This window comes from Heterodontus francisci, chromosome 6, assembly GCF_036365525.1.
Source record: "Heterodontus francisci isolate sHetFra1 chromosome 6, sHetFra1.hap1, whole genome shotgun sequence".
NCBI classification, from domain to species: domain Eukaryota; kingdom Metazoa; phylum Chordata; class Chondrichthyes; order Heterodontiformes; family Heterodontidae; genus Heterodontus; species Heterodontus francisci.
The window spans coordinates 42710660-42732600 of record NC_090376.1 but is presented as its reverse complement, the minus strand read 5'-3'; the positions used below and the strand labels follow the sequence as shown (position 1 = coordinate 42732600).

The following is a 21941-nucleotide window of genomic DNA, read 5'->3' as shown; positions in this document are numbered from 1 at the left end:
GAATCACAGTTATTTTCACAATGTACCATTAGTTTCAAGTCAGGACAACACCTCAATGAATTATAGCACTTTGTGTTAGTGAGTGTGAATCACTTTTTGAATCCATCTCAAGTGCCCTTGCAATAAAATGGAGACTCTAGTGTTCCCAATCCTGTGTCTGTCGGTGTCTCGATAAAAATATAACATATAAATTTTTATATATCAAGTAACTGTTTTCCTATTCTTCCTTAATTTTATGCTGCTACCTGCTTGTAAAAGGTGATACTTATCTACCAGCTCCATACTTTCTCTGTTGGAACTGACAAATTGGGGGAGATTTAACGTTCTTGATCTGGTGGGAGCTGGGTTGGGAGTTGACCCAGGTAGAGTACGAGAAACCAGGAAGTCGTTTTAACTCCATGGTGTGCATGTGACGTTACTGACAGGTTCCCTGCCCACAAGCCAGCCTGATTGATGGGTTTGACCTCCAGTCGGGCTGGGAGCAGTCCAAAGGAGGCCGCAGGACCAGGTAGGTCTGCACCTGGTCTGTAGATCAATATGGGGTGGGGAGGGGCAGGTTCTAACAGAGGCCTAAGGAATCAGAGGCATGGGGTGGGGTGATGGGAGTGTTGTTGGTGGTGATGGTGGGAGGCAGATCAAAGCCTTGGGAGATCAGAGGCCTGGGGGGGAGCTCGGTGACCTGTGGCAGAGGGAGATTGGAGGCCTTAGGGTGGGGAAAGAGGTCGGAGGCCTTGGTGGGGAGGGAGATGGGAGGTCTCTGGTGGGAGGAGCCATAGGTCAGTGGGCTGAGGGGAGGTCAGTGGGCTGAGGGGAGGTTGGAGGCCTGGAAGTGGAAGTCGGCCTAGATGTGGTGGAGGGGGGGGGGGGGGGGAAGATCAGTTTGGGAGGTCGGGGGGGGGGTGGGGGGAGATCAGACAGGTCAGGAAAGGGTGTCTGACAACAAAGGGTGTTGGCCAGGCAGGCACGCTGCATAATATTCAGCCTCAACATAATATTTAAAATGCCAACCTGCCTCCTGGGAGTGAGATGGCTGCCTGACACTGCCCCCTCGCCTCCTGCCCCATTCCGCCTCCTTCAAAACCAGAAGTGGCTGGGTTGGAAGCAGGTTGGGGTTGGAATTCAGGCTTTTAACACTCTAACCAACTCTTCCACCCGTTTTCTGGGGTTAAAAAATTCTCTCCATTGTGTCCAATGTGGCCAACCAACTTCAACTGACAAAGTTGAAAATAAGTCTTTCTGATCCTCCAGTAAGGAACTCCCTATTCTGCTACCACAGCTACAAGCCTATCCACTTATTAAGAAACCTTCAGCACTGTCTGCAGAACCTAACACTTCCAACGTTCAAATTTAATCGGGTTCCTCACATCTGGGACTGAGAAAGCTCGACAGACTTAAATTGTACTAATCAAAAGCTGTCTGAGCTTGTTTCGCCCTAATTTAATTTTCTGAAATCTAACATGGGATTCTAGAAGTAAACAGCAATGTCTGAAATCATTGTTTTAACTCTCTTCAAAGTACTGTAGATATAGTTCATCAGTTGCTACCACTATCAGGACTAGAGGCTGGACTTTCAAATGCCGGCAGGGTCAGGATTGGGTGTGGACACAATTTAAAAATCATGGTCCTGGAGGATGTCGCTGGTCCTGATAACTCCAGTTTTTAAAGTGAGGGATGGGGGTTGCGGGAACGGTAACCCATTCACCTCCAAGTAATGGCCCATTAAACCCCTAGAGGAGCATGTTACGGAGCTGGGGAGGTTGGGACTGTAAACTTCAAATGGGATTGCTTGAACCCGGACAGCCTGGTACACAGCTGTCGGGTTCACACCGGGACGAAGGGAAACTTTTTTTTTGAGGTTGAAAATTGTGAGGCCCTTGGGGATCTTGCGCCAAATCATGCACATTACCCTCAGTTTGGATGCTTGAAGACCCTGTTATTTTTTTATGCTGCTGGCCCTCTAAGAAGCTGCCTGCTCTGTTCAGCAAGGCAGCAGCAGGCCCCATCATAGCTGCCGTCTACCTTTGCCGCTCTTGCTCTGCATGCAGCTCCCACCTCCTGGAGACGCTCGGCACCGTTAATTGTGCGCTGAGCTCACCTTCTGCCCAATTAGGGCATTTACACTTCAAGATAGTGTTGTGTGAGCAATGCAGTTGAGATTTGGGGTCGGGACCCAGAAATTATCTGGGCGTCAGGTTCCCAACCCTGTTTTGAAAAACCGGCCCGAGGTATTTCTAATGATAACAACTTTGTTTCTTAACCATGCTTTTTTTAAAGGAACAAAAAGCTACAGACTTTTATTATCTTTAATTCTATGAAATGCAGTGTATGAATTTTATCCTGAAAGGAATCATATCATGTATTTCATATTCAAAATTTTCTATGAACTTTTAACATTATTCTGTGAATCTGGCTTGGCTGAGTGCTAAAATGCCTTCTGCAAAAGCAGAAGATTGGATGATTGCATCCAGTGGCTGTCTGTTACTGTGACTCGAAAGCAATGCCACCGCGAACTGCTCTATTTTGAGAATGAAAAGACTGTGATGATAACAATATCCATTTGATAGCTTATAATGGAGCAGAACTGGCCAAAAATATTACAAAGCCAATGGATTAGATCACCCTTCCTGTAGACTGGAAATAATGTTTTAAGTCTCTATGGCGAAAAATAAATCTTACAGACTGTGTAACCTTACAAAATGGTAATATTTGCATGAAAATATGGGTTTGGAAGTTCATCATAATTTCTCTGATAACTTATCATTTTTAATAATTTCAAAGTTACAGTACAATTTAGATCTCAGAAACTGTTGAAAACATTGCTTTGAGGCTTTGGAGACATGTCCATAAGTTGTCACCTTCAAATGGGACAAGTGTTTATTTAGCATGAATTACTGTCTTGCAAAGCTTTGCAATTCCATTAAACATATTGTTAACCACTCTTTGAGAAAATGAGTTGACATTGGCTTGTAAAAGATTTTTGCATATGATTGGCTTGAGTTACCAAATGTGTAGAAACAATATTATCTAATAAATTGTTAAACTTCCAAAACAGCAATGAAGAAGGAAGTACAAAAAGATCATGATATTCCAAAAGCTGTGACTTCATCACCCAAAAGGCTTGTCACTCCTGCAAGCAAACTTCACCCACCAGGTATGTGTTTGTAGTTTATGTTGTGCAACATATGAAACCATAACAGGAAATCTGGCAGACTTGCGGTACATGTTTAGCACTTGAGTTCAGCAAGTTTTTTGAGGTTTAAAATGTTTAGTTGTAAAAACTAAAACATTTTGTTAACAAAGGCACATGCCTAGCAGGTATAGTAATTTAATTTTCTTGAGTTTTGTTGTAGAAACATTGTAAGCATAGGTGAATTAAACACAATCACTGTAAGTTTCTCATGTAAATCTGTATGTTTACACTTGCCTGTTCATCAAATTAGCATTTTTAATTTCCCAACAGCTGTCCAATTATCTATATCATTGGCGCTGTTGATGTCTTCCCACCCGATACATCTCATATCTCATTAAAATACATCTAATTTCAAAAATGTGATTCTCTCCCAGCTGATTATCCAATTACACTTTTCATTTCATGGCTTCTCACTGTGGAGAATCAGAGACATATTTTGGTGGGTATCAGGTTACAACAGCCACTGAATATTCTGCCAGTTACTTGGATTGCCGCCAACTGAATGCAGAGCTCATTTGGGAAACAGAACTCAACCTCATCATTAGAAATAGTGGTAGATACTCAAGTGACCTGTTTGTGCACCAGAATTTTTGCCTTCTTATTCAGGGTCATGAATTCTTGATAAGGGAAGGATGAAACAACTAGGTCGTTTTATCTAGCTAAAGAACCACTGCAACTCTGCCAATGATACAAGCTATCCTCATAACTCAGCTGCATAATAAGGCACTGCAAGACGTCCTCATTGAAAGTATAATACAACTCAACAAATATCTTTTCACCACAAAGCTGATCTCATCTTCCAAAGAAACCCCTGTCAGACTATTTTGTCACAGCAAACCTGTTCATGTCGTCTGTTCAAAGCACAATAATAGCAGAACCATCTATTTCCACTTAGCTAGGGAGCTCCTTTGTACTTTTCCTTTGATCAGCCTCCAGGGAAAAGGGAGAATAAGTAGAGGTATTGACTGGAATTCTACGCCCCCCCAAAGAAAGGGCAGGTGGAGGGGGTGTAAAATGGAGTGGGAGGCTTGGGGGGCACTTCCTGACCTGCTTCCGCCTCTGCCGCTATTTTATGCGGGGCGGTGGCAGCGAGAAATGGCCCATCCGCCCTAGGTCAATTAATGACCACATAAGGGCCTCCCTCCGCTGCCACAGGGATTTTACGGTTGGCAGGCAGGCGGCCTAGGCCTCAGAAAAGCCGGCTGATAAAAATAGGCGGCCTTCTGACGGCCTGGGGGGGGTGTGGGGTGCGCCCTCCTGATTGATGGAGGGCCGCTCCTGATGCCAAAACCGCCCCCAACACCCAACAGGTCCCCCACCCCCTTTGTCTTGCTGGGGCCCAACTGATCCCGCCCAGCGAGGCCCCAAAAACTTACCCATTCTCCAGGGCTCCCAGACATCTTCAGTCGGGTTGCAGTCCCAGAAGTGGCCATTGCTGTTGGTGGCGCTGCTGGAACTAAGAACTGCCAGCCTGCTGATTGGCCAGCAATTCCATTAGGCGGGACTTCCTGCCTCAATAAGGGACTGTAAAATCCAGTCTGGATCCCCAGGCCTGGCGGAGGCAGGATCGCTACCGACTTTTCGGTTGGTGGACGGCTCGGCTCCCCTCTGGCCACCGTAAAATTCCAGCCATTATTGCTAAAGAGCACCTACCAACCAACTCAGTATCAACATTGGAAGAGGCCTGGACATTTGTTCAATTTCTTGACTGCAGCAGGTGTACACCATAATTGAGGGGAGGTGGTGACATAATTCAAAGTATTTCCAGCACTTCAGATTTCCAGCATCTGCAGTATTTTGCTTTTATTTTAGTGTTTAATTCACTGCCACTTCTCTTCCAGGAATGCCTACCTTGAAGAAGTTCTGCTCTTCTCTCCGATGGGATTTTTGTTTGTCTATTTTGCCTTGTTCACCTTCATTGCTTTCTATTTCCTTCCTGGTGTTTGATAAAGTGTCTACTAAAACTCGTTTTCACAGCCACATCTCCTTTCTCAGTGACTGTCTCCAGCTCCGACTTATTCTACCTGGATTCCAACTGAAGTTTCATCCTTCATGTTTTGAATCCACCCAGGATTACAGGTATCTCCGAGAAATACAACGTTCCCTGGACTGCTGCTCTCGCTGCATCCTGAGATCTACACTCAGTGCCATGCGTCGCCAAATGTACACACTGGACCTCTCTCTCCAGAAGCACCGCCTCACCTTATCTCAAAGCTGTTCTACTCTGCAGTTTCATTCCGTCCTTCATCTTATCCGACGCATTAACAAAAAACTTTTTTTCTTCCTTTCACGTGTTAAAGAACGCAAGCTCCAGCAGCTGATGGGGACTAATGCCTCTCCAGATCCTTCTCTTCCCCTTCACTTCCCTCTGAGCCCATCCCTTCTGAACTGACCACTTGCTGTGTATTCACTATACTCTCTGACGCTAAGGATTCAGTTTTATCCCCCTATGCCCCCACCTGAAGAATTTCATGCTTGGCATGACATTGAGCTCTTCTTCTGTCGCCTTCGCCTCCGGGCTCACTTCTTTGACCAGCAGTCTTCCCCCAACCAGCAGACCCCATTCACCCGCCTCCAGCATTCTCCCTCCACCTGGACCCTTCCCTCTGGGCTCTTACCCACTCTTGATCTTTTCATTGAGAACTGTCGACGAGATATCGGCCGTCTCAATTTCTCTGCTCCCCTCATTCTAACCTGTCTCCCTCTGAACTTGCTGCACTCCGTTCTCTCAGGTCTAACCCTGACATTGTGATCAAAGCTGCAGACAAGGGTGGTGCTGTTGTTGTCTGGCGTTCCGAACTCTACCTTGTAGAAGCTGAGCGCCAACTCACGGACACTTCTTCCTACTTCCCCCTGGACCATGACCTCACCACTGGATAACAAGCTACTGGCCACAGGACTGTCACTGACCTCATCTCCTCTGGAGATCTTTCCTCTACAGCTTCCAATCTCATAGTCCCGCAACCACAGCCAGCCCGCTTCTACCTCCTTTCTAGAATTCACAAACAGGACTGTCCTGGCAGACCCATCGTTTCCTGTTCCTGCCCCACTGAACTTATTTCTTCCTATCTTGACTCTATCTTTTCTCCGCTGGTCCAATCTCTTCCCACCTACATCCATGACTCTTTTGACACCCTACCTCGTTTTGACAAATTCCAGTTTCCTGGCTCTAACCGCCTCCTCTTCACAATGGACATCCAATCTCTCTACACCTCCATCCCCCACCAGGACGGTTTGAGGGCTCTCCGCTTCTTCCTTGAACAGAGGCCCAACTAGTCCCCATCCACCACCACCCTCCTCCATCTGGCTGAACTTGTTCTCACATTGAACAACTTCTCCTTCAACTCCACTCACTTCCTTCAAGCAAAAGGTGTAGCTATAGGTACCTTTTTGGGTCCTAGTTACGCCTGTCTTTTTGTGGGATTTGTCAAACATTCCTTGTTCCAATCCTACTCAGGCCCCTTCCCCCAACTCTTTTTCTGGTACATGGATGACTGTATCAGTGCCGTTTCTTGCTCCCACCCCGAACTGGAAAACTTTATATCGAACTGGAAAACGTTATATAAAACTTTATTTCCGAAGAAGGGTCACTGACCTGAAACGTTAACTCTGTTTCTCTTTCCACAGATGCTGCCAGACCTGCTGAGTGGTTCCAGCATTTCTTGTTTTTATTTCAGATTTCCAGCATCTGCAGTATTTTGCTTTTATTTTAAACTTTATATCAACTTTGCTTCCAATTTCCACCCTTCTCTCATCTTTACATGGTCCATCTCCGACACTTCCTTCCCTCCCTCGATTTCTCTGTCTCCATCTCTGGGAATAGGCTGTCTACTAATATTCATTATAAGCCCACCGTCTCCCACAGCTACCTGGACTACACTTCTGCACACCCTGCCTCCTGTAAGGACTCCATCCCATTCTCCCAGTTTCTCCGTCTCCAAGGCATCTGCTCTGATGTTGCACCCTTTCGTGAGAGCGCTTCTGATATGTCTTCCTTTTTCCTCAACCTAGGAGTTCCCCCCACTGTGGTTGACAGAGCCCTCAACCGTGTCCAGCCCATTTCCCGCACTTCTGCCCTCATCCCTTCCCCTCCTTCCCAGAACCGTGACAGGATTTTTCTTGTCCTCACTTTCCACCCCACCGGCCTCCACATCCAGGGGATCATCCTCCACCATTTCCGCCACCTCCAGCGGGATGCCACGACCAAATGCATCTTCCCCACCCCTTTCAGTATTTTGAAGGGATCGTTCCCTCCGCGACACCCTGGTCCACTCCTCCATTAACCCCCGACACCGCGTCCCCTTCCCATGACACCTTCCCGTGCAATCGCAGGAGGTGTAATACCTGCCCTTTTACCTCCTCTCTCCTCACAATCCAAAGTCCCAAAAACTCCATTCAGGTAAAGCAGTGATTTATTTGTACTTAGAACATAAGAACTAGGAGCAGGAGTAGGCAATTCAACCCCTCGAGCCTGCTCCGCCATTCAATACGATCATGGCTGATCTCATCTCGGCTTCACCTCCACTTTCCTGCCCGTTCTCCAGAACCCTTCAACCCATTACTAATTAAAAATCTGTCTATCTCCTCTTTAAATTTACTCAATGTCCCGGCATCCACCGCACTCTGGGGTAGTGAATTCCACAGACTCACGACCCTTTGAGAGAAGTAATTTCTCCTTACCTCTGTTTTACGTCTGCTGCCCCTTATCCTAAAACAATGACCTCACGTTCTAGATTGCCCCACAAGAGGAAACATCCTCTCTACATCTACTTTGTCAATCCCCTTAATCATCTTGCATATCTCAATTAGATCTCCTCTCATTCTTCTAAACTATAGAGAGTAAAGGCCTAAACTGCTCAATCTCTCTTCATAAGACAAACCCCTCATCTCTGGAATCAATCTAGTGATCCTCCTCTGAATTGCCTCCAATGCAACTACATCCCTCCTCAAATAAGAGGACCAAAACTGTACTCCATACTCCAGATGCGGTCTCACTAATGCCTTGTACAGTTGTAGCAACACTTCCCTACTTTTATACTCTATTCCTTTCACAATAAATGCGAAAATTCCATTTTCCTTCCTTATTACCTGTTGTACCTGCATAATAGTTTTCTGCGATTCATGCACGAGGACACCCAGATCCCTCTGCACCGAAGCACTCTGAAGTTTCTCTCCATTTAGATAATAATTTGCCTTTCTATTCTTCTGATCAAACCTCACACTTATCCACGTTAAACTCCATCTGCCAAATTTTGGCCCATTCACCTAACCTATCCATATCCATTTGTAAATTTCTTATTTCTTTATTGCAACTTACTATCCCACCTATTTTAGTGTCATCTGCAAATTTGGCTATAATACCTTCTATCGCTGCATCCAAGTCATTAATATAAATTATAAATAGTTGGGGCCCGAGGACCAAACCCTGCCAACCAGAAAAAGACCTATTTATCCCGACTCTCTGATTTCTGTTGGTTAACCAATCCTCTATCCAAGCTAATAAATTGCCCCTAACCCCATGTGATCTTACCTTGTGTGCGGCACCTTATCAAATGCCTTCTGGAATTCCAGATATACTACATCTACAGGATCCCCATTATCCACTTTACTTGTTACATCTTCGAAGAACTCTAGCAAATTAGTCAAACACGATTTACTCTTCATAAAACCATGCTGACTCTGGTGGAATGCATTTTGACTTTCTAAATGTCCTGTTATTACTTCCTTAATAATGTATTCTAACAATTTCCCAATGACAGATGTTAAACTAACTGGTCTATAGTTTCCTACTTTCTGCCTTCCTCCCTTTTTGAATAAGGGCATTAAGTTAGCATTTTTCCAATCCACTGGAACCTTTCCCGCATCCAGGGAACTTTGGAATATTATATCCAATGGATCCACTGTCTCCGCTGCCACTTCCTTTAAGACCCTAGGATGTAGGCCATCAGGCCCTGGGGACTTGTCTGCCTTCAATCCCAATAGTTTGCTCTGTACTTTTTTCCTAGTGATGATGATTGTTCTAAGTTCCTCCCTTTCTATAACCTCTGCATTACCTGTTACTATTGGGATGGTACTAGTGTCCTCCACCGTGAAGACTGAGGCAAAATACTGATTTAGTGTCTCCGCCATTTCTGTGTTCCCCACTATTAACTCCCCAGTCTCATCCTCCAAGGGACCAACATTCACTTTAGCTACTCTCTTCCATTTTATATGCTTATAGAAGCTTTTGCTATCTGATTTTATATTTTGCGCTAGGTTTCTGTCATAATTTACCTTTGCTCTTTTTATTACTTTTTTAGTAACCCTTTGTTGACCTTTAAAAATTTCCCAATCTTCCAGCTTGCCACAGTCCTTTGCGATATGGTATGCCTTAGTTTTTATCTTTATGTTATCCTTATCTTGCTTGCTTAGCCATGGATGTTTCCCCCACCCCCCCAATCTTTCTTCCTCTCTGGAATATATTTTAGTTGGGAGGAATTGAACATCTCCATAAACATCTGCCACTGCTCATCAACTGTCCTACCTTTTAGTCTTCCTGCCCAGTCCACTGGGGCCAAATCTGTCCTCATGCCTATGTAATTGCCATTGTTCAACTCCAGAACGCGAGAGTGGGACTCCAATTTCTCGCCCTCAAACTGAATTTGAAATTCTAGTATGCTATGATCAGTCTTCCCTAGAGGATCCTTAACTATGAGAGCATTAACTAATCCCACCTCATTACTTCTTTCAATTTAGTATACTGCATTCGCTGCTCACAATGTGGTCTCCTCTATATTAGGGAGACCAAACACAGATTGGGTGACCGCATTGCGGAACACTTCCACTCAGTCCGAAAGCATGACCCCGAGCTTCCGGTTGCTTGCCATTTCAAAACTACCCCCTGCTCTCATGCCAACATTTCTGTCTTTGGTCTGCTCCAGTGTTCCAGTGAACATCAACACAAGCTTGAGAAGCAGCAACTGATCTTTTGATTAGGCACTCTACAGCCTTGCGGACTGAACATTGAGTTCAATAACTTCAGAGCATGACTGGCCTTTTTTTAATATTTTATTTTTTAACTATGTGCTTGATTTTCATGTAGTCAGAGCTGCTCATTATTCAGCTCTCTCTGGACTAATGCTTTGTCTTTCACCACAAGCATTATCACACTCTTTGCCTTTGCCCAGGACAGCTTTGTTATTTAATCTCACCTGGCCTCTGCCCTATCAGACACCTTCCCCTTAGTTCTCTCCCCCACCCCTTCACCTGCTTAAAACTTAATACTTTTCTAACCTTTGCCCATTCTGATGAAAGGTCACAGACCTGAAAGATTAACTTTGCTTCTCTCTCCACAGATGCTGCCAGACCTGCTGCGTATTTCCAGCACTTTTTGTTTTTATTTTAGTAATCCAAAGGCCCTGCCAATGTCCTGCAACCATGGTTCAAATCCCACATGGCAGCTGGTGAAATTTAAATTCAATTGGTAAATAAAAAAATCTGCAGTTGAAAGCGAGTCTCAGTAATAGTGCCATGAATCTATCATTGATTGCCATAAAAACCCATCTGGTTCACTTTAGGGAAGAAAATTTGCTATCCTTACCTGGTCTGGCCTACATGTGACTCCAGACCCACACCAATGTGGCTGACTCTTACATGCCCTCTGAAATAGCCAAACAAAGTACTATGTTTCACCTCTAGACGGGCAGAATTGAAAAGCAGAGCAGTTCTGTTAAACTTGTACAGAACCTTGTTTAGACTGCACTTGGAGAACAGTGAACGGTTCTGGTCTCCGTATTCTAAAGAGGAGATAGAGGCAATGGAGAAGTTGCAAAAAAGATTTACGAGAATATTACCAGAACTGAAGGTTATACTTATCTGTAAAGATTGAACAGGCTAGGGCTCTTCAAGAAAAGAAGAGGCAGAGTCGTGACCGGATAGAGCTCTTTAAGATTATGAAAGGGTTTGACAGGGTAGACATTGAAAAGATATTTCCACTTACAGGAGAGACCAGAACTAGGGGCCATACATATAAGATAGTCACTAATAAATCCAATAGTGAATTCAAGAGAAACTTCTTTACCACAGAGTGATTAAAATGTGGAACTCACTACCACAGTTAGGGTGAATAGTATAGATGCATTTAAGGAAAAGCTAGATAAGCACATGAGGGAGAAAAGAATAGAAGGATATGTTGATGGAGTTAGATGAAGTAGGGTGGGTGGAGGCTCGTGTGGAGCATAACTACCAGCGTGAACTTATTGGACGAATAGCCTGTTTCTGCGCTGTAAATACTTTTTAACACTAGGATGAAACTACTAAATAATGGGCACACGGAATACTTAAAAACAGCTCTAATGTGTAATGCTAACTCTTCTTACAATATCTTTCTCAGCTACTTGCTGGTTGCTCACTGTCTGGACAATTATGTTTTTCATCTCTGCACCTTTCACAAAACTTTCATTGTACCTAAGCTACAGTGATATATGCTCAAGACACAAATTTGAGTGGAGTGAGCAGCTTTAAGTTGTATGTTTTAATGGTATAATATCAACTATGGCTCTGTTGGTAGTACTCTCACCTCTGAGTTACAATATTACAATATTTATCCCTCGATCAACATCACAAAAAGAATCTTCACATTACTGTTTGTGGGAGCTAGCTGTGCGCATACTGGCTGCCATGTTTCCTGCATTACAACAGTGACAACACTTCAAAAAGTACTTCATTGGCTGTAAAGCATTTTGAGATGTCTGGTGGTTGTGAAAGGCACTATATAAATGCAGGTCTTTTACCTTCTTTTGGTAATGAAAGAAAATGATTTTTAAAAAATACATTTCACAGGAATACTATTTATGGTATATACTGTTAAATGAGAACAACTATATTAGACAATTAGATTCAATGTTTAATCTAAAAGGTTGCTTTAAATTGGCAAGTTATGTTTCCTTCCAGGAATTTGATAAATGAGCATACCAGTTTCCCTTTGCAGTTTTGTAAAAACAAAAGGCTATTATGGACAATGAGTTGGTGCATTCATGCTCAACAATGAAAGTTTTGAATTCCTTGACTGTGTTGTGTAGAAATTAAAACCATTATCTATTGTTCTTGCGCCAAGGATGAAGTCATGATGCTCTGCGAAGTTTGTACTCCGCTGTATCCGAAATTAGGCCGTTACTTCTGGACAAGCTATGTGGGAGACAGTTCAACATGAGCTTTCACAGAAATACACATTACAAAGCTTGAATTCATAATAGAAACTACAAAAGATCATTGTAAAAGAAAACATTGATTTTGTTGTAAATGTGTCTGTTACCTAGAAAACCCCAACTTAGTTACAGATTACAGTAAGTGCTGCTAAGGTACTATTCTCAAGTACTCCTCTTGCTCTCACAAAGCACATTCATCTTTTGATGTGTATCTATTACTATGTGTAAGTAAGGAAGGTTTGAATTGATTGCAGTCATCTAAACAGTTTTTCACCATAATGCCAGTGACATTTCCACAGATTGCATGGAAAGAGAGGGAGAATCAAGTTTGGAGGCAAGAAAAGGAGAAACTGAAGAAAATTCCATTACTAATTTGCTTGTTTATTGCATCCAGTTAGAGTCCAGAATGAAACTGTCATTGCAAGGCTGGAATCAGGACTGATTTTTCAGAGTCTCATGGAGTAAAGATTGACAGTAAACAAGCAACAGGAAGAAACTGAGGCTTTTGAGTTGGGGATATCCAGAAGGACAGTTGTGTTTTGGGATCAAGCTTCCCACTTCTTGTTAACTAAATGTTCAGCTTTTTAGAGGTTCAGATTTCTGAAACATTGATGGCAGCTGTTTGGATCAACCACTTCAATTTAATTTTGAGATATAGCACTGAAACAGGCCCTCCGGCCCACTGAGTCTGTGCTGACCAACAACCACCCATTTATACTAATCCTATATTCCCTACCATTCTCCTACCACCTACCTACACTACAGGCAGTTTACAATGGCCAATTTACCTATCAACCTGCAAGTCTTTGGCTATGGGAGGAAACCAGAGCACCTGGTGGAAACCCATGCAGTCACAGGGAGAACTTGCAAACTCTGCACAGGCAGTACCCAGAACTGAACCTGATTGCTGGAGCTGTCAGGCTGCAGTGCTAACCACTGCGCCACTGTGCTGCCCAAGTTATAATGAAGTTCATTAGAAGATAATACGTCTGGTCAGAAAAGGATCAACTATTATTCTGCAGTTTAGCAACATGCCACAGATGTACAATCTGGCCCCACAGGAGGCCACTTGCACCATAATTATATTTTCATTAAACACCAACACTTGTACTGAGATTATTTAACCTTTGACAAAACACAAAAAAGTTAAATATGCACAGCATATTAAAATATTTTTACCCTCATGGAAAGGGCAACAGAAGTCAATGAAAAGAAGTAATGCAGTGTATGGGTCCTATGTCATAATCACTTATGATCATTGCCATGATAACTCAGGAACAACATGAATGGAGCATAAACCATGAATAAGAGGGGAAACCTAACTCCAGTCAGTGTAAGGGCATTAGGATAGATTTTTAATCTGTATGCAGTTTACACCACATTGGTTTGAAACGGGATTTACATTTCGCTGAAATGGCCTGTGTTTGCATACAATTTATGTGTCCAACATATAACTAAAGAAGGAACTTGCATTTATATAGAACCTTTCATATCCTCTGGACACGCTAAAGCAGTCCACAACCAATGAATTAGATCTTAAGTGTAGTAGCTGTTGTTACACAGACAGACATAGGAAAGAGTCAGTTTGGGCACAGTAGAATTTCACAAAATATAATATGATAAGTGACCAGTTAATCTATTTTTGATGGTGTTGGTCAAGGGATTAATGTAGGCCAGAACACCAATAGAAAGCTGTTTCTCTTCTTCAAATTGTGCCATGAGGTGGTTTACAGATGGGGTTTCGGTTTCACATTTTCATTCCGGGATCAGGAACCCAATGCCGGAATATTTCTGGGTCCCCACTCCGCTGCGTCAGCATTGCTGACGTGGTGCTATTTTTAAATGCAAATGTTCTAATTGGCCAGAGGGCGAGTGTGGCGCCCTGTTAGCGGTACTGGGACTTGGAAAGAAGGGTCCTTTGAAAATGGCAGCCATGGCTGGGCTTGCCATTTGCTGAAAAGATGGATCCACTAGGCACTGAAAGGGCCAGTGCTGTCATGAGCAGGCATCCTGCCTCCCTTGAGGCATTAACTGAGGCAGTTAGGGTTAGGCGACATGTTTTCCCAGCATCTGGGAAAAGAACCCCTCCAAGAGATACAAAGAGGACCTGGATGGAGGTGGCGACGGAGGTCCCCTGAGGGAATCCATCGATGGCAGCAAATCTGAATCACTTTGTGCCTTTGCCGGCCCATCTGTGTCAAGATGGATGTAGTCCCCCACCCTCCGGAATATTGCATCCATCACCTGCCTGATGACGTGATGAGCTGTCAACAGCGAGATGCCATCTAGGTCTGCTGCTGATTGCTGGAATGAGCAGTTGTGTAAAAATTCAGTGCCACGGTGACCTTGACAGCTGCAGTTAAGTGACTGCCAAGGGTGCCGTGAGGCCTCGGGTCATTGTGGATCAGAGCACAAATGTCCGATTCCATCTGCCTGGATAGGCGTAGCTTCCTACAGCATTGGCACTCTGTCATTTGCAGGTAGCTGATTCTTGGGCAGTAGACCCGATGTCTTGGGTAGCGCCTTCTTCCCTTTGCAGCTCCTTGCTGTGCTGCTCTGATCTCCAGCTGTCCAGGACGTTGCATCTGCTGCAGCTCATCCTGGCTGCTCTGTCCAATGTCAGAGTTGCCTGATCCCATCTCAGCTCCTTCAGCTGGTGCTTGTTCATTCACCAGGCCTTCCCCTGATAGCCCCAGCTGCCCAAGTGATGCCAGTGGCCTCACATTCCTCTCCAGATTCCTACCATTCACCACTAACAAATGCAGATCTTTCAGCTCCAGCGATGGCTTGTCTGTGGCACTGTTTGAGCAGCTGAGCTTTATTCTGTGCTTAGTACGTTAAACAGCCTTTCCAATAGCCTTCATGACCCCCCCCCCCCTCCCCCGCCCCCATAGTGTTCACGACGTCTATGTGCCATCTCCAGGAACGCGATTTTCAAATCACAGATTCACATGCTTCCACCCCCACCAGCATTTGAAAATTCAGCCCCTCACCTGAAAGATGGCACCTATAACAATGGAAAAATGCCTCTACTTCATTGAAACACCAGCCTAGATTATGAGGTCAAATCCTGTAATACATTTTTTACAAAACTTCAGGTGCAGATTAGGATATTTCCAAACTTCTCATTTCTTGGTATCATACTAGTGAAGCTAAGCTGTATCTAATATCCTTTCTAAAATGGGATGTGCGAAATTGCATTTTGGTACTCCAATAATGGCCTAATGCCATATACAAATTCAACATAATGTTCTTTGGTTTCATATTCAAAACCCAGAATTCCATTTATTTTTATTGCCTTTTCTAACTGCAATCCCATCATTAAAATTCTTTGTATAATCCTGTTGTTAGGCTATATTTCCTTTCACCGTTCTTTCCCAAAATATACTACTTTACACTACACTCCATTGAACTGCTTCTGTCACATTTCTGTCAACTCTGTTGACCTATTTAAGTCTTCCTGCAACCTCTGCATTCTCTTTCAGTCTACATGCTGCACCCATCCCTTCCCCACAGATACCTAGCATCATCAGTATCATCATTCCGTCGACATTGTATAACTTAATTGTCAAAAAAATTTTGACAAGTAACTAAACAGCAGACAACTTTAATAAGGATGAATCCTGTGTGATTGGAAGGAAGGTAATGGTTCTGCATGGGGATTGATCACTACTGAAGTTCTGTAGAGATTTGTGTTAAGGCTGTTGCTGCTCACCATATTTACCAATGACTTGAATGAAGGCATCAAGAAAACTGTCCATAAATTCTTGGTTGATAAAAATATATATGCAAGTGTTAGGCACTAAGATGAGAAAAACAAACTACAGGCAGATCTAAATGTGATAGGCCAATGGGCCCACATTTGATATCATTCTATGTGGAGTTACGCCCAAATTATTATATAAATTGAATTTAAGTCCTGCCGAAGATAATGCAGCCTACAAGAAAAAGTGAAAAGAAGAATGATGAGTTCTCAGCCTGGTCCCTAGGCTATCTTTGCAGCTTCATATAACATTTTAAATCAGTGGCCTTATGGGAGGCATAGTCATCTTGGTAACTGATCCTCTGAGCGGTAACAACAGGAATAGTCAAAGAAGCCTGCAGCCTATTCTTAGAGTTCATGGCAAGAAAGCTAAGTTAAGTTTCTATGAAATGAAGGGGAAAGATGTAGTTAACTGTACAACACAAAAATGATTATCATATTGAAGACTGGACTGTTGCCTTTTTTTGCTTGTTTTGTTTTTATGGTGGGAGCGGGGATAAGGTAACATAGGGAGCAATTAGTTGTGGCCTAGTTGTTCAATTAATTTTATGATTCAGATCATTAATCTCTCATGCCTAATTATGCATAGTCAGCTATAATCATTATAACATTTAAAGCACCCATGAGCTCATTCTATAAAGTACAGTAATTATGACAAGATCGCATATCTTTTTTTTTAATGTTAATGCCTAAGGCAGTTACTGCTTATTACCCAGGGAATACAGGTATTAGCCTATTAGCAAGGGGTGAAAAATAAATGACCAATATAGTTGAATGCAAAACCAGATGCAAATGTAGAGCTGTAACCTATTTGGGATAAAACTGAAGAGTTTTGCAGCAACCTAGCAAACCTAGCTTTTTCGCTCATGATTATTTAATTGTTATAAAGTCGTGGGAGTCAGTTGCCAGTGATCGCCAGAGCTGGCGGACAGCCATAAAGGCGGGGCTAAAGTGTGGCGAGTCGAAGAGACTTAGCAGTTGGCAGGAAAAAAGACAGAAGTGCAAGGGGAGAGCCAACTGTGTAACAGCCCCAACAACCAATTTTATCTGCAGCGCCTGTGGAAGAGTCTGTCACTCTAGAATTGGCCTTTATAGCCACTCCAGGCACTGCTTCACAAACCACTGACCACCTCCAGGCGCTTACCCATTGTCACTCGAGACAAGGAGGCCAAAGAAGAAGATAAGGTTTTAGATAAGTACCTGGTCAAGTTGACTGTAACACAAATTGAAAGAACCACATAATGATGTTTAGGCCAGATAAAACGCCAAAAGGTCCATTAGAAGAAGAACCTCACTTTTTGGCCTCAATTTATGTGAATATTTCCATTAATATTTTCATGTTAGAAGGGCAAATCACAAGCCACAGGAATCTCTAAATGTGACCACTTTACCAAAGGCATGTTTACGATCACACAAGATGCTTATGAATGAGGAATATTTGATCCATCCAGAACAGCCCTACCTTTGCTGCATCTAATTGTTTCTCAAATGATTCAGAGTTTGCACCATCACCCCTCTGCCCAGAAATCCATTCCAAATGTTGATCACTTTGTGTGGTAAAGAACCTCCTGATATCAATCCTAAAGTTACCTTTTCCCAGTTTGAACATGTGTTGCCTTGTCCTTCACGCACTATTTAAAGTAGCATTCCCGATTAACTTTGTCTATACCATTTATGACCTTCTATCTTTGCGATGTCAATTTTTCAGGCTGAAAAGCCCACTTCTTTCCAGCCTTTCCTCATAATTCAGCCCTCTGACACTGGGAATCAGCTACATGATACTTGGTTGCACTGCCTCCAGCTGTTGAATGTTTCCTTTCTCAGTGAGCAAATCTGGGCTTGGTACTCAAGATGTGCTATAAATGAGAGCACTAGACAACTAGACAACAGGTAGCTCACAGGTGAGGAGTGATGGAAAATGCAGCAATCATGCATTACATTTGCCAACTCTGACTCTAGGTCACCTAGGTGTTCTTAATCTATATTGGGTTGATTGAATAACTTTCCTATTCTCACACATCCTTCTTATCTCTTCATAGAGCAAACTGTTCTCAGTGTGTTGACCAGATGACCTATAGCAAACCCTGAGTGCTATTTTTATTAAGGATTTCTATCCAGAATAGTTCTTTCTGTAGCTTACCAACTTTTGCAGAAAATTCGATGCAGTCATTGGTGTAGGCAATTACAGTTATTGTTGGGAACCTTTTCTGCCTAATGGACTTTGAGCCTATGTAACCACATCATTTAATTCTAAGCTACAAGCAAGAAAAGAATTGATATGTATGTCTAAAAGCATTTTTTATCCCATCAGTCAGTGGCCATAATATGAGATAATGGAAGCACTTAAATCAACATGAGTCCAAATCAGAGAAACCCATTTTATACTTAAATTGACATTGAAAGAGGAGGTGCTTCTCTGAGTTTGGACCAACCTAAATAATATAGCACAGACTGAAGTATGTTATGAGGGTTATTATGTACAGTATATATTTTTGTTGGATTAACCATTCATTTCCAGAAGATAACATTTCTAATGTAAACTGACAATGCTGTGTATAGCATTCCCCATGCACTGTCAGAAGAGTGCAGGAATGAAGAATTATGCAGGAATCCTGCAAGGATGTGTGATGAATTAAAAACAAAGCACCTAGAACACATCCTATGTCTAAATGTTTTCAATTAAAACTATTTACCTGTACAGTGTAGGTGCTTTGCTATTGTTGAATGGGATTTTGTTTTATCCTTTCATGGGATGTGCATGACACTGGCATTTATTGCCCATCCCTAATTTCCATTGATAACTGGGTGGCTTCTAGGCCATTTCAGAGGGCAGTTCAGAGTCAACTACACTGTTGTGGGTCTGGAGTCATATGAAGGCCAGACCAGGTAAGGTCAGCAGATTTCCTTCCCTAAAAGGCATTAGTGAACCAGATGGGGTTTTTTTTACAACAATGATATTTTCATGGCACCATTACTGAGACTGGCTTTCTTCCAGATTTTTATTAATTCCACCAGCCGCCATGGTGAAATTTGAACCCATGTCCCCAGGGCAGTAGCCTGGGCCTCTGGATTACTAGTTCAGTGACATTACCACTACACCATCACCTCCCCCTTATGATGTTGTCTCCCAAGAAACAAAATTGGAACCATATTATTTTCAGCTATTTTAAAGTACTGTTGATAGTACAATAAGAAATTCATGTCCAATTAGTTTAGCATGCAGATTAGAGTAATGACTTAGTACTGATAATGTGGAAGTAAAGTAAAATTAATGTACCTTGAATAAAAACAAAACAGGGGGTCCTTTATGAATTGAATGAGAAATTGTCCAAACTGAACAAATCAAAACATAAAAATTGTTGGACATACTGACCTGCAATGGTTCAAAGTGGGAGAGTTGTGCAAGTTTTATACAAAAAAAAAACTACATGTTAAATATCACTTAGCTGGCTAGGCTGCTCAGCTAGGCAAAGCATGCATTATAAATGCTCCGCCATTTCTCATTTGAAGTCCCTCAACTGGTGTATGATCCTGATTTGCATATTTTTGCAAATACCGTGGACAACTAAAATATGCCTGAGCCAATGTGGCATCTAGCTCACTTTCGACCCAAATTGGGCAAGATGTGATCATAATGCAAATTTCAGAGACTTAACGCAACCACTGCAAAGGCTGAATGGGAAAGGCCACTGTTCAAGGCCCTCCCGCCATAGTATAGCAAGGGGCTGGAACCCGTGTCAAACCTCCCCGGGCTGTATGCACTGGAGAATGTTCAACATGAAATGTAAATTGTAAATATAACCTGTAATAGCATGTGTAGTGAGGCACCACATGCACTGTGTTGAAAGTAATGTTAAATTTGAACTATTTTTACAAATTTTGTGAATAAGGTATATTTTTGGGAAAGAAACATTTTATGGGCACAAAACAGCAGGCTGTAAGTTGAACTTCATCTTTGAAGAGTTGTGGGGCTGAATTTTCTGGGCCCTCTAGGGGCTGAAATGGAGGCGGGTGGGGGCCCATAAAATTGTGTGGAAGGTGGATTGCCCGTCACCTTCCTGAAGCCTTCGAATTTGGACCGGGTTGGGGAAAGCCATTTAAAGGCCTCTTCCCACCTCCAACTCAATTTTGTGGAGGATGGAGGGGCCTGCTGCCGTGGGGAGACACCGCCAGGTAAAACCTGGCGGCCTCCCTGCAGGGTCAGCGGTGGGGTCCCTCCTTTGAGGGCAATCCATGATCTCTGGAGGAACCCCCTGGTGACGATGGCTGCCCCTCCAGAAAGACCCGTCCCCCCCACCCATCACCTTCACTAGCACCCCCATCCCCCAAACCTGCACCCCATTGCTGGGGCCTGCCTGAATATCCCTGGTGACCCTGATCCCACTTACTTCTCTTGGAGTCTTCATGAATCTTCTACTCTGCAGGCCCTCCTGCAGTTCCAGCAGTGGCCACTGTTCCCGGCAGCGCTGCTGATATTGCAGAGAAGCCAGTGTTCCGATTGGCTGGCAGCTTGTGAGGCTAGCGCTCACCCCTTAAAGGGACGGTGTCCCTGACAGTGAGCGGGTAATTGCCTGCCCGCCATGAATTCACACCAGGGGGTCCAATGGAGGGCCGAGATGGGGTCTCCCCACTTTTTGGCCCGCCGCCAGGACCCCCGTCACCGGAAAAAAATCCAGCCCGTGATTTTCAACCGTTGGTATGATAACCCTCATTCAAAGAATGAGAAATAATGCACTTTAAGTTGAGTAATTTAGCTTTATCATATGCAAATAGATTCTAAGTAAGAAGCATTCACAGAGGATACAGTTTACACTGTCAGACATCTGAGGTACTGAAGGAATTGAAGTCATTGACTCTTCTTTCCCCTTTGTACTATTTGCTTTGATGATCAGTATATCTATTCATGAGCTCAATCTTCCCTGAATAACTAATCTTGTGGGTAATGCAATTAAATCACATTTTCACCTCAGCCAGTTTATTTGCTGTATCTTGCTCAGCTGGAGACCTGTGTCTTGTATAGTCTTAATAGACTGTGACCAATAAAATCAATTACATTCTCTGTTAAAATGACTTCAGTTTTAATGACCGCTGACATTTAATCTTACCTAATTGGATGTAATTATTAATGAAGCCTTGTCTATACAATGCTGGATGCTGCAGAATAAAGAAAGGTGATTATGCTTAAAAGCATTAGTTATGGGCTTGATTTTTAAACTTGATGAAAAGCTTTGTCTCTAATCTCTAATATTTACTTTACCTCTCCCCAAGGGCTAAGCAAGCTAAGGAGTACTGCAGGCGTTACGAGAAATGGATTTTCAGGAAAGCCTGACCTCCAGTCTCGAGAGACTGACCGCCAAACTGTCCAGAGACTCAAGGACAAATGTAAGAAGCAGGCCAAACAGCTACAATCTCTCCACGAACAATTGAAAAGAGCAAGTCTTGGCATTGAGGTTCTTGCTGTGACGACACAGCATTTCCATCTTAAAGTGAGTACATCATTTATATAAAGCACTCTTTATTTGGCTTCTGTATAAAATTGCCAAGCATCATTAATTTCTTTCATTAAAAGAACCCCGGTTCTTACAACCATTTTTATGTTTTAGTTACATAAGGTCACTAATTTAAGAACTGGGCTATGCCAAACACTTGTGCCAGTTTGGACTCAAAGTCATACTGGCAGAATTCATTTACTAGTATTCAATAGGCCATTAGTTAGACATAATGGTTATTATCCTCCATTGAATTCAATATTACCTCCATTCTACAGAGTTGAAAGAGTTCCATTAAAACTGGATTTGTTGTA

The 21941-nt window shown here is 43.1% G+C and overlaps 1 protein-coding gene across 4 annotated transcripts in view; it reads left to right on the top strand.

Annotated features, from left to right (window-relative positions):
• Window positions 1-21941, top strand: part of LOC137371268 (microtubule-associated tumor suppressor candidate 2-like) — a 508676-nt gene that overhangs the window by 375489 nt on the left and 111246 nt on the right. For all 4 annotated transcript variants that reach the window (XM_068033538.1, XM_068033540.1, XM_068033537.1 and 1 more), the window contains 2 exons: window positions 3053-3151; window positions 21407-21624. In XM_068033538.1, the coding sequence (XP_067889639.1) occupies window positions 3053-3151; window positions 21407-21624 (317 nt within the window). The remainder of the gene's footprint in view (window positions 1-3052; window positions 3152-21406; window positions 21625-21941) is intronic.